Source organism: Hetaerina americana, unplaced genomic scaffold (assembly GCF_022747635.1).
Source record: "Hetaerina americana unplaced genomic scaffold, ioHetAmer1.1.p SCAF_27, whole genome shotgun sequence".
NCBI classification, from domain to species: Eukaryota; Metazoa; Arthropoda; class Insecta; order Odonata; family Calopterygidae; genus Hetaerina; species Hetaerina americana.
In genome coordinates, this window is record NW_027286841.1 from 2,378,796 (window position 1) to 2,393,173 (window position 14,378).

General features: G+C 41.4%; 1 protein-coding gene across 1 annotated transcript in view; it reads left to right on the plus strand.

Annotated features, from left to right (window-relative positions):
• The window catches only part of LOC139689704 (uncharacterized), a 163,360-nt gene that overhangs the window by 136,615 nt on the left and 12,367 nt on the right, over positions 1 to 14,378 (plus strand). The window contains exon 2 of the mRNA XM_071586910.1: positions 4,456 to 4,714. Coding sequence (XP_071443011.1) covers positions 4,456 to 4,714 — 259 coding nt within the window. The remainder of the gene's footprint in view (positions 1 to 4,455; positions 4,715 to 14,378) is intronic.

Here is a 14,378-nt window from a genome sequence, read left to right on the forward strand (position 1 = left end):
GAGCGTGACATCAGCCGACACCTAGCTATTAATCTCATTTTTTTAGGATACCAGTAATATAATTGTTATGAACGCAGAATTAATTCGTGATTAAATCGTAGCTCATTCAAAGAACACTCGAGATAAAAAATATTGCACAAAATAGTCCGTCGTGCTCTTCATGGCCAAAAGGAATTTTTGATTCGATTTATTTCTGTATATTTAGTGGATATTAATCCTAATGTAGTTAACCCTAATGTAGTCAACAATCTGCTTGTCTTACACTTTCATTTGTATCCAATAAAGATCAGCCTTTCAATTATTTTTTCTAACAAGAAGTCTATCAAATTACTTCCAATTTTTCATACATTCATTTGAAAGCAGATTCGTACTAATTTCGGTCAAAATGCTCCAGTTGAAAATTTCTTATTTATCACATATTTAGAGCGTTTCCCAAATTTTCTATTTAGTTGCCGAGTGGAATCAGCGGTTGTTGTGTCGGATCAGTTATCATAATGTATTCTAAACGTTTAGTTAATATTTCCTCAAAAGATAATTTATATCCTTCCACGTTTGATATTTTCTCACGTTTCTAAATTAATTCGCATTTAACAGTTAGTTCGTTTATCTAAAGAAAGTAACTGAGTATTTTTGAACATTTTCATTCCACGTAGATGAAATAAATTTTCCCTCTGTCTTATCTCTGTCATTATATATCGATTTTACTATATCGTATTTGGCGCCGTTTCCTTGTAAAAATCCATGTTTGCCAAAACTCCTCCCTGCAGCCGCAGTATTTCGAAGGGGCGTTTACATGTAGTAGACATGGCATCGACTCAATGATAATGGGACTGGTTTTACATATGTGTAAAACCGCTCCGTATGTGTGTGCTGAGTACTTAGACCCACAAAATATTTCAAAGTCTAATTAGTACTTCGTGCTAATTTCCTTGATTGTGTCGTTACTACCGCACCCACGAGACGAATATACGCCACACAACAAGGAATTTGAAGTGCAATGCAGGGAGAGCCAGCTTCACCATTTAATTTCGCAGAAATATGCGGTCGTGCTAATAAAAAATTGGGATTTGTAAAAATAATGCTGGGTAAATGTGGCGAAAAAGTGGAGAAACGATGTTTTCTTTCCCTGGTCAGGCCCCACCTAGAGTATGCTGCCAGTATATGGGATCCTCAAGAGATAAATTTGATTTCGGAATTAGATCGAGTTCAGCGGAGAGGGGCTAGATTTGTCAAACAATGTTATGACCAACGTAGTAGCGCAACTACTTTGCTAGAAAATTTAGGCTGGGATTACCTTAAATAGCAGCGTTTACAATATAGATTAAACTTATTGAAAACATTTGAAGATGGGCCCTTTTTCCGATGGCATCAAGAACATAATACGAACCCCAACGTATTACGGGCGGAGGGATCACGAATATAAGATTAGAGAGATTGACTGCAAGACAGACAGGTTTAAATGGTCATTTTTTCCAAGAACAATAAGAGACTAGAATGCTTGTAATCGAAATCCGCCACTAGTCGGCTCGACATGATGAGTATTAACCTACAAGGTAGGGACTGCGGATGGTTATTCTAGTATATTTACATATATTTTTTGCAGGTTCCCCCCCTCTTTCCCCATACATTTGAAAAACCCTAACCCCCGCATCCCTTACCCTTTCCTCCTGGTGCTGCACACCCCCTGCCACACACCTTTTTGGTGGCTCGCAGGGTATTGATGTAGATGTAGATTCAGCAATTTGTGAATTTTTTGCCACCAGAGTACCCATTGTACCAGGCCAGAATGATTTCCGAAAATGTAGAAACTCAATCAATGGAGTCTTAATTATGTAATATATTTTTGTGCGCAGTAATCCTTTTCCTTCTTACTTCATAATTTGTGCTTGATTCAATGACTACTCTGCCTATATCTTACTTAACTAGATGCGAGGGTAGGCTGAAATACGTACACGCTTGCAGTACACAAAAAAATGATCTTCAGAATCACTCCTTGTGGCATGTGTAAGTAACATTACCCCTCAGCACGCATGCGCAGGTTTGAGGTTGTTACATTTATCAACTGTATTTCGAGAAGCGGAAGTATGGAGACGTGTTCTAGTGCTAGGTCAACGCGAGTAAAACAGCAAAATACACTGGATGAATGAAACGACCTCAAACCTGCACATGCGTGTTGAGGGGGAATGCTACTTCCACATGCCACCAGGAGTGCTTTTGAAGGCCATTTTGCTAGTGGTCTACAAGTATGTGTGCATTAGTTTCCAGCCTACCCTCGGATTTACGTTTTCCTCTCTTTTTACTGCGCCCAATTTCTCCGCCATCTTTGGATTGAACTGAAAGTTTGACTGTTACTTTGGCTGTCAAGGCACTTCATTCTTTCTCTCTCCGCGCCATCAGGACGTTCATTAAAATGCCGAGGTATTTGGAGTGAGGAAAGAAGTACGGAACGGGCGGCGGATAGCCTCGAAACTATCCGATTTGGTCCGATTCCTCGCCTCTCCCACTTCCGAATATGGATTTCACACCCAGAGGAGTGGGAGGCATTTCCTCCCTAATTCAAACTACGTCCCAGACATGATGAAGATATTTGTGTACATGCACGTATAGGATCTGTCCCAAAACTAGGTTGAATCTATCCGAGAAAACATATTTTGTGGACCGAGGAAGTGCAAATTAATAAAATTTCTTGAAAATAGCACCCGATGCCAACGCCTCTTATCAGTCACGGTACGCTGCTTAGAAGACGTTGACGGGAAAGCTCGTTCATGCACCTCGTCGCGGTCTCGATGTTATCTAGCGTTCCAAAATGGTAACCTTTCGAGCTCCTTTTTATTATTGGGAAGACTGGTCTGGAAGAAAAGTCTGGTGGTGACACATTGAGGCTGTTGGTCGATTGGAGAAACGTTTCCACCACTTTTCTTTACTTTTAGTACCCTGAAAGGCACCGCTAGAGTGTATGGCAGCGGGTAAATACATCGCGCACACTTTCCCCATCGTAAGATCCTCTGTTACAATGGTGTAGACGATTCCGAATGAAAGGCCGGTATCCTCACTGATAAGGGCGATGGTTAAACACCTGTCAGAGTCCAAAACTGTTTTCGCTTTGGCCACCTGAGCATCGGTTCGAGCGGTCGTCGGGCGTCCGACGCGGTGCTCGTCGAATTAACATTTTGTGCCACTCAAAAACTCTTTTGCGGCTCAAGGCATCATCCCCATAAGCCTGTTAAATGAGTTCATGGGTCTCCGACGCGGATTTTCCGAGTTTAACGCAGAACTTCACAGCGTAGCGTTGCTCGACGGTGCGCTCCATGCTGGCGCGACGACACCACAAACAATCACACGTCACAAAAACCCACCTCCTGTCTCAGCGCATGCCTTGAGGCGACTGAACTAAAGTGCACCTGAGTGGTGGGGGTCCCCTCTACTGAGTCGATCGGTCGGACCTCCATCCACCGCTCCGCTGAGGCTACAGCGAAACAGTCCCGATACCTTTTGTACGGACCCCGTACACACCAGACTACTTTTGGCCAGAATATTTTAACCCCTACCGCGGTCGAACAATGTTATTCTGATCCCTTATCGATCGTGGAAAAATGACATCATAAATATATCTGTTTTCGCACTTACGTAATCATTCGGAAGATGAATGCATACAATCACCTTGAGTGTTTCCAAGGTGTGATTTTGGAACGTTCGGCGAGGGTTTGCATATTTTTCTTGCGAAAAATTTCCAAGTAGGAGGCTGTTTGTAACTAAGGCCACCAAGCCCGCACCCTTAATCATTTCCCTCGAACGACTAGCCAAATGTACGAATTCTGGGAAATCAGGGGAATTAACCGTACGTGTGAACTCACGTGTGATATTGATCGTGTATCAAATTCCAGGCTGCGCAGACACCCGTTTATTTATTGTTTATATTAATTGCTTGATACATTGCTTATTATAATTAATGTTTTTGAATATTTAAACTGTGTTCTTAAAATTTTAGCATATAAAGTCTTACATGGTGTGCAAATTCTTATTTTTTTCATCCTCTTTGGATCTCGTATGAAACCATAGTTTTTCTTCTTTAAATTTCTCTCGACGGGGAAATTCAGTCTTTACTTTGATGATGATCATTGGGCACCCGCACCCCTCTATCGTCAACTTACGGCTGACTCTCTGTCCTTGAGGCTTCACGCCGCGGTCTGTGCGGCCGATGCGGCCCACAACTTTCGATGGTGGTTACCCTTAAATGAAAAGAGAATATTTGCCCGAGCCGAAACATTCCCTCACATCGATTTCACTCACCCTTCTCACTCTGTGTTTGTGTGTGTGTGTGTATCATTAATTTTTTCGCAACTCATCATCGTTCCGTCGTCTAAAATTTCTCTTTTCTCTCTCCCTCCCCCCCCCCTCTCATCGCCGCCCCCACCCCCTCCCTTGCCCATCGCCCCGGACGCCTTTCCCGCGCAGATGGCCCGCATACATACGAGGAGTGCGAGCAGAGGCAGACCATCTACTCCGACGACTACTACATACCCATGTCATCCGCAAACTTCTACCCTTATGGCAGCCCCGTGGGCTACCAGCTCTACTCGCCGACGAGGAGGAGCCTGGCGTCGAACCCGGGTTCTCAGCAGCTGAAGAGGGTCTACGAGACACGGAAGTCGAGGATGGCGCTGCCGGTAGAAGACGCCGGGTTCTGCGAGAGGGACGGGTATGGAAGCTGGAGGTACGTCGATCTTTGCGTTCTTGTTTATTTCTTTCCTATTTCACATCCCCACTGCATGTCCTTGCTGCGTTTGGTGGAATTGCATCATAGGAAGGATCCTGCATGCGCGCCCCGAGTCTCGAAGTTGGAATTCTTTGATGGATTTTATTAATCGAATGCAATCGATTGATTAAACGAATACTGTTGATGAGTGAACTTCATATAGGTGTCGAAATAAACAGTTTGTTTTAACTGCAATGTGTTTATAATTAAAAACAATTTTTTCACTGCTTTAACTTCAGTCGGTTTCTCCGCTTAGCGGTGTTTGAATGTCTTCAGGCAGTCAGCGGGTGATTTTCTGATGCAAAGTGCATGAAGATTAGAGTTATGCGATACACAGGGTGGCCATAACTTGGAAAACCGGAATATCTGAGAAGTGTTTGGGAAATCGGCGCGAAAGGGAGTTTTATTGAAAATTCGTGAAATTTCGTGGAATGTCTGATATTTTTCAAGAGATAAAAAAATCATATTTCTTATTTCATTTCAAAACACCCTTTTGCTCATAGCGAGCGACAAAAATGATTATGTTTAAGGCTGAAAAGCCTTACGCGACATTTCCATGTCATTCCGTTGGGTGATAATAATCTATCTACTCTACCTCTGGTCTCCAATATGTCTAGTCTGCAATATTTAGTGGCAATGTATTAATTTTGTGACTGTCAGCTCTAATTAATTTCTCATAATCATTATTTTCATAAAATTTCTATCATAGGTTTAGCAATGAGGAAACGAATGTTATCTCTGGAACGATTTAAATTTTCCGATAGATTCCTATTCACCATCATCATTAGTATTTCAATCCTAGGATTGGTTTACTGCAGCCCTCCATTCTACTCCATTTAATTAATGTCAATTCCCTCAATCCTTGATACCATCTTTGTTTTACGTCCTCCTTTTCCTATCTACATGTCTCTTGGTCTTCCTCATGAAATCTCCCCTTCTATTTTTCCTTCTATTATATTCCTAATCAATCCATTGTGCCTCAATGTGTGTCCAATCCATCTATTTCTTCTTTGCCGTAGAGTTCTCCATATGGTCCTATCCTCTTCTGCTGTTCTATATACTTCGTCGTTCCTTACTTTGTCGGTCCATTTAATCTTCAGCGTTCTCCTCCAGCACCAAGTTTCAAATTCTTCTATTTTCCGCTGGACCATTTTTCCAATGTTCCAAGTCTCTGAACCATAGAGCGCCATGCTCCACACGAAAGTCTTGTCGAATTGCTTCCTTGTTTCCAGTTTTATGTTCTCTGAACAGAGTGATTGCCTCTTCTTCATGAATGTATTCTTAGCTTGGGCTATTCTTCGCTTGACGTCGGTCGAACTTCTTCCATCCCATGTTATGCTGCTGCCCAGGTAGATGAAGGATTCCACTTCCAGATTCCTGTTATTGGGTCGTTTTTTTATTAATGCCGAAACCCTCTTGGATAAACCCCTGAGCGATGAGTTTCAATGCCATGTGGCTCTCCTAAAGGAACGGTTAAAACCCTCCAATTCCTTTAGTTAAGTAAAACCTAACTTCCGATACTGTTGATATGCGCAATTGAAATTATTTTCCATTAAATAAATGTATTCGGGCATCCGCTGACCACCGTGAATAACCTCTCGCATATTCAACTCCTCTTCGCTGCACGGAACGTATCTCGTAGTAGTAGTAGTTTTTAGGGGAGGCGACCGACAGCTAAGGTCATTTGCGCCATAGGGGATGGACAGGAAAGGATGAAGGGTGGAGAGAAACCCAGCGTCGGCATTAGCCTACTCTTTACGAAAGGCGCCAAGGGGTCCGCAGCTTAACGTCCCATCCGACGGACGCCGTACTCACTCAAAGTGCCCTCCACAAAGCACCTCAAGTAGGGATCGAGATACCTCTGAAAAATATTCAACACCGCCGGGATTTGAACCCGCGCCCTCAGGGTGGGAAGTCAGTACGTTAGCCCCCGCACCATCTCGAACCCCTACGTATCTCGTTCAAGAAAGTTGCGACAAATGTGCAATGTGGTGGTTGGATTTTAATGGAAACTGGATATCGCCGACAGAGATGTGCGATATCCCTCGGAATGCTGGACCTTTACCGGTCGTTGACTTCATCAGGAAATTCACTGCGAAGTCGCTGTGAAATGAGTGGCGCGTGTTATCCACAGGGTGAGGCCCTTAAATCCATGCATATTAAACTTTTGTTTAAAAGCAAATTTATCAAAAAAATATATATGAAAATGAAAATCCTTTCACATACAAGTAGTGGTGTCTGTCAAGAGAGTAACATTACTCAATGTAATTACCCCCTTCACCTGTGTAAATGACCGCCTCCAATCTTGTTATCCTGAGTCGATCGCACGCACTCTTTAAAACACCGCTGTCCATATTCGCGAATGCTGCTACAATAGGCGGCTGCATTAGGATACACATTTGATTAGAAAATCTTTCGACTACGCTGCACATGCAATCGTTCGCATCGTTAATTCGCACGCCGCAAGGGCGTGTGGCGGGGGATGTTAGGTTACCGCCCGTAAAAAAGAATAAAACCGAATTCGAAAGCCATAAATTCATTCCAAACTACATCGAAAAATTCGCATGTATTCATGAAAAAACCTTTATAACTTTCGCGTATGCAAATACATGTACACGATCAACTAACGCACACATGCAACTACGAATTGTCTGCCGTACCTTATGTCTATGCAACGTTTAACCATGTCCTGACTTATGAACTAAATGCCTTTACCATTTCTATAATGTCTTTGATTTATTACTATTATGATTACTGATTGTCCGGGAAAAGAACGAGCATTTTAATCCATCTTTACAGGAGGAGTGTATCTCCCTTATCTTATATTTTTGGTCTGATCTACCCGAGTAGTGTGGGGCCATTATAATTTCTTTGGTGCCATTCTTGAACTCGTTTGTTCTGAAACTTTCTAGAAGTCTAAGTCTCTTAAAGAGACATTTAACTCGAAAAAATGAAGGTATTTTTTTTATATACATCAGCCATGTGACAGTGCAAACCCGCTATTGTCGATCATGAAATGAGCGGATCATTGGGTGATAAGACTCATCCGTTCTACTTGAGCTGACTCAAGCGTGATTCCCTTAAAGAGCCCCAAGAGACTGTGATCAATGTAATGCATGTTATTATCTTTCCATTCCCAACAAAGAATTTCATCTCCTATTTGATTTTTCCCTAGGTCCCGAATACTACCTTGATCAAAAAGTTCCCGGAATAACCACCGTGTGGCGCTCCCATCGTTCCGATTTGAGTTCTGTTTTTTTTTGTTAAATTGGTACATCTGTTGTTGATATTCCCTTTAAATATTAGTGTCATAACTTGACATTTGCAAAAGTTACGTAGCCAAGAGTACATCTATCTCTGTGTGTGTTGGCGATTTTTTACAATTGCAGAAATGGATTTAAATTTGCAACAACGAACTTGTATTAAATTTTGCGTAAAAAACGGATTGAGTGGCGCACGGACGTTGGAAATGTTGGAAAAGTGTTTCGGCAACGATTCTCTAAAAAAAACGGTCGTTTACCAGTGGCACGAGCGGTTCAGAAGTGGTCGTGAGTCAATCGAAGATGATGAACGCAGTGGCAGACCATCGACATCGAAAGTCGGTGAAAAAATTGATAAAGTAAAAGAAATGTTGGTCAATAACCGCAAATTAACCATCAGAGAAATAGCGGAGGACTTGAACATTGCCTATGGATCCGCCCAAGACATTGTGGTTAATGATTTGGGTTTCCGTCGTGTAGCAGCAAAGTTGGTTCCAAAAGACCTCAATTTCATGCAAAAAAGAGACCGTGTTGACGTCGCAAAAGACATGATTTGCGAGGCTGAATCCCATCCCACATTCATCAAAAGGATCATTACTGGAGACGAGACGTGGGTTTATGAGTACGACACGCAATCCAGACATCAGGCAAGTGAATGGCGTTCACCAAATGAGCCGAGACCAAAAAAACCACGTCGTTTTCAGTCAAAAAAGAAGGCAATGCTGACGGTTTTCATGGATTACAACGGTGTAGTGCATCATGAATTTTTGCCAGAAGGCCAGACAGTAAACAAAGAGTATTATTTGGGCGTTATGAGACGTTTGCGTGAAGCAATTCGCCGAAAGAGACCAGAAATGTGGGCAGAAAACTCGTGGATTTTGCACCATGATAACGCACCGTCGCACAGTGCTATCATTATTCGTAATTTTTTGACGAAAAATGCAACAAATACCATCCAACAGCCACCGAATTCACCTGATTTGGCTCCCTGTGACTTCTTTCTGTTCAATCGAGTTAAAAAACCATTACGGGGAACGCGTTTTAGCAGCCGAGAGGAAGTAATGGAAAAATCGCAGGAAGCACTGATGGACATACCGAAAACCGAATATAAAAAATGTTTCGAGGATTGGATCAAGCGCTGGCATAAGTGTGTTGCAGTCGATGGGGATTACTTTGAAGGGGACAATATAGATTTAGATGAATAAACTTGTATTTTTAATTTTCTGAATAAATTCCGGGAACGTTTTGATCAAGGTAGTATCTTCTTTTCTGTCAGATTCCATGAGGTTTTTCTTCTCATTCTGGGAACCTTCTTAACTGTCCATCGTACATTTCTACTTATTACCTACCGAAAGGATTGTATTCACCTTACGAATTTTATTACCTGCGGCATTGACACAAAATCATCTGCTCATTGATACGACATAGTTTGAAAATTAACAAATTGTCTTTCTCCCCTCGGCCCGCCCCAAAGGTTATTTGGCAAGACCTTTCGAGCAAAACACTGGAGGCTCTTAAGGAGTAATGTCTTCATCCTGCACGCAGTGTGTCTCAAGGAGTGGATCACTGTTAACCCATCACGTTAAGCGTGACACGAGGCACACCTTCTTACCTGAATCTGTCCATTCAAATGCACTCAAAATACGGCATGGCCTCTTGAAGTTTGCATCTCCGATCTGATCGAGTTTGGAATGCGAGGTCGACTCCATCCCTTCATGGGTTGGGGGGGGGGAATCAGGAGGAATATGGAATAATATTTTCATTGCAGAATCGGTCTCTCTTCAGTGTAATAATTATGGCAGATGTCGGGTAGTAATTTAACAATTTTTTAATTTTCAAAATAAATCATGAATGTGGAAATTTATTAGTACTGTATTACAAATATTTAAAAAAATATGCAAAGTAAAATTGTTATCTTTTCCATTTCGATTATTATTTTTCTGCTTGATAGCAAGAACAGGTAATTTCATGTTATCGGCCGTTGTTTTATTGATATTACCTCGTAAATGAAGTGATATTTTTTTCGTTGGAACCATGCTGGACGCATTTCAAAATCAGGTAAAGGACGAGCGTCAATGCAAATAAAACAAAGGTGATGAGATTTTTGGGAAACATGAAGTCTAGCATAAACATTAAGATTGGAGGGCATTAACTGGAGCAGGTTCAACTGTTTACGAAGTGTTTTGGACCAAGGTGGTCATATTAGCTGGAGAATAAGAAGAAGAATTGTGTTATGTAAAGAAGGGCTTTTAGAAAGAGGGAGTTCATGACAAGGACGAAGAAGGATGGGAGGAAGAGATTACCGAGAACTTTGGTGCAGTGTGTGTAATGTCGGACGGAGGCGTTGACGTTGAAGCACGGGGATAACGGTGGACTGGGGGCTTATGAGATGTGGTTGTGGAGGAGGATGGAGGAAGGTAGTGGTGGTAGGAAGTCTCGGGAGTTGAATAATGCATTGCGTAGTCGAGTGATGGGGGATCTAGTGTCGGGTTAGGCGAGGCTTGGGCCCTAACAGTGCTTTCCTGGGTTGACCAAAAATCTATCTTCTCTACTTGACTACTATAATACGTTAATATGGACGCCGTTACACCCATTTAATAACACGACAAGTTTTACAAACAAATATGAACGGTATATTTAATTTAACAATTTTAGACGTAATTCTAGAATAAGGAGCGAATTTCCAAACTAAAACGCGTATATTTCTGTAACCAAGTAATTATTTAACAAGGATCTTAAGCTGCCTGAATTTCATAAAATCTAATGTGAGATACTATTTTATGAAAATTTTTTAACCTTAACGTTTTTTTCGATATTATTTTTAGTCTCGATGTAATTTTTTTAAACATGCATAACGATAAAAGAATATTGAGATTGTTAGAATTTTTGCGTTGAATTTTATAATTCATGATGGATGTTTGTAGATAAAATATCGGACGTAATTTAACTGCATGAATTCTATGATTGATAATGGCAGTCTACCAGTTTTTGAATGGACTCGCTGACTCGTCACTCCTAAACTTCTAAGCCTCTCGTAACTCGACACACAGTATCACTGTGAACTGCACTAAACCCTTCAACGATTCCGCCTACTTTCTATCTCCCTTCATTCCGTCCCACTTTTAAATGACCTTTTACTTTCCTCGTCCGCCCAACGCCCTCCCCTCCATCACAGTCTTCAACATGCCATCACCAATTAAAATTCTATGAATCCGCTTCTCTTGCCTCCAATGGATTTCTTCCAACGACCATTCCTTTGCCCCCAACATCCTCACGGAATTGGATTGGTTGACGAATTGGATCGCGTGCAGTGTAGAGGAGCTAGATTTGTGAAACGTTGCTATAATAATAACTTGAGTAGCGTATCATAAATCTTAGAGGAAGTAGAGGGGAATCACTCACGGAGCGAACGTTAAACTACATAATAAATCTCATGCATAATCGGCTCTATCTTTAGCAATGATGATGAAAATGGGCATAGTTCGTATTAAACGTATCAATAAACGTTTTAGAAAAAAAATATTTATTTTATATATTGCTACAATGCCTTTCGAAATTCTTCAATTGGTGCATCCCATGAGCGTTGACTCACTTTTGCCCATGCGGCTTTTCCACGGCTCGTAGGCTACCTAGTAGGCAGATTCCGGAAGGTCCTTAGGGGTACGCGTTCAATGTCATTGGACTGCACTTGGGGTCCCATGAAGCTGTCCGTTGATGGAGGAAAGATTTCACTTTTGGGAATATAAAATAGTCTACAGGTGCCAAGTCTGAACTGTAATGGGGTTGGGGAATCGTCGCGGTGCCTTTGCATGGGATCTCCGCAAGCAGACACTCTCGAGTCTGCTCTTGGTCGTCCGTCAAAACCTTCGGGAGGACGAATTTAGCGCATACCTTTCGCACCGCCAAATTTTCATTGATTATATTGTCCACTGTGACTATCTTATCAATGCAAATATACGATCTGCGATGATGCGCACAGTTAATCCACGGTCGGAATTCAACACTTCACGCACACGGTAGGAGAAAATTGCCATTTATGCTTTTTATATAAACCTTGTATTTCCGGGAACAGCAGAATCCATGAAAATCTGAGGAGACCAGGAAAACTAAGTGAAATTGCCATTTTAGCCCGATGGGTTAGAAATTTACGAGTGGGGATAAAACACAAGTACTTCTGGATATCCTTCATTTAGAGTGAAAGAAATAGAGATTGCATTGGAGGGCCTCACTTTCCATCTTGGCCATTCTCTCGGTTGCAGGAAGTGAGGCATAGGCTGAATGGGAGAGAGGGAAGGCTTAGCTGGCCATTAATGACCGCTGGAGCGGATCGAGGCGCGCGAATTGCGACTCGGCTGGAGTAGCGGATGACAATCAATCGATTGGCTGGAGGGAGGGAAAGCCTCCGCTTCGAGCCTGCCTCCCCTTCACTCCAGGAGTGCCGCTGGAGTGCGAGCAGGCCCGATTTATTTCGCGGCATTCATTCTAATTTCCATTTCCTTAAAAATATTCCAAATATTTGTCGACAGATGCAGTTATTGAAGATCCATTTCGATGAAATAAGTGAATCTAAATCTACTTAATACCCCGCCAGCCGTGAAAAGGGCGTGTGGCGGGGGGTGTTAGGGCACCACCCATAATTAAGAAAAGAAAAAAAACCGCATGCCAAAGCCACAAATTTATACAATCCACAAACAAAACATGGCATACATTCATGCAAAAACCCTTACACCCGACTCACACGCAAACACAAAAACCACCAACTAACATACACACGCACCTACAAATGTACCTGATATCTTCACAATATTTAATTTTATTCCGACTTGTAAATTAAATGTTTTTAATATTTCTTAAGTGAAATGAATAAATGACATCAAATGATTAAATCATTACTTTTGACTCCTGCATCATATTTCATCACCATATTAGAACAAAAACCATTCAATTTTAACGAAAAGTCATCTCGAGTTCGTTGGTAGCATTGCATGGAGTACATTTTTGGCTTGAACTTTCGATTTTCTTAGAAAGATTTTTAATTATATTTCAAACATGAAAAGCCAAGTTTTTTAATATTTGCATTTAATTTCGGGAGCTATTGGAATTTCCACTACTTTGGCGACGATAAAAAAAGACAAACCTGATACAACTCGTGATTCTCCGTGGGTTGCGAATTGTCACCAAAGTAATTTTTCATCGCTATTACTTTTTATACGAAAATTAAACCTTTAGTGGAGAATCTCAAACTTCCGATATTTGAGATAATTACACAAACACATTTAGAAGGCTCTAAACAATTTAATTGAAGTCCTATAAATTGTCTTTCGGTTGTGACGATATATTCACTACATTAATGGTGTTCATTCCACGTGGGAATCATTTAAATATACCTCTGGAATTCGTTCAGCGTAAGGCAAGTGACAAAGATTAATGGCTGCATTTTCTGTAACCCCGAGAACGTCATGGTTGTTAACGGTGACGTATGACGCATGGTCGCCGCAGTCCAGGTGGTAGAGCGTTTGACTGCTGATCGGAGGGGCCCGGGTTCGATTCCTGGGCAAGTCTCTGGGCACCTGCAGCTCCAACAAAGCTATATGATTTTTCGGCTACCAGAAGCTCCTGGGAAACCATAACCGGCACAGGGAACGGAACTGACCCCCTACCCTGGTATATGAATTACACATTCCGTTGGGCTGAGTACTGGGCGCACAATAGAACACATATATTATATTTTGTGTTGTCTTGTGCCGTCCAAATGTTATATCTCTATTGGGTGTACTTCTAAATCTATATAAACACAGATGTAGATTTTTAAACCATGGAAACACGAAGAAAGGACACTCACACATGTTGTTTTGACGTTTCGACGGCTAGGCCGTCGTCATCAGAATCAGGTCCTGATCACGTCCATATTTTGTGCGTCACCGAAGAGCGTTCCATTTCGAAGATATATGTGTGTGTGTGTCTATATATATATATATATATATATATATATATATATATATATATATATATATATATATATATATATATGTATATATATATATATATATATATATATTTATACATATATATACAGGTAATCTACCGGTTAAAATAGGTTTTTGGATGGACATAATTACTAATTAAATAATTTGTGACCCCAAGGAAAACGCAACATCCTACTTTACATCAGGTCCGTCTTCATCTCTGAGTTCTTTCTTCCTCCCTTCATCCCGTCCAACATCCCTATCCTGTGCCTTCCCTTTCCTCGTTTGCCCAACATTCTCCCCTCTATTACAGTCTTCAACATCTCCCTGCCCAATTTCATATTCAATCAGCATTGCTTGCAACCCTTTGGCCGACTGACTAACTAAAGCTTGGTC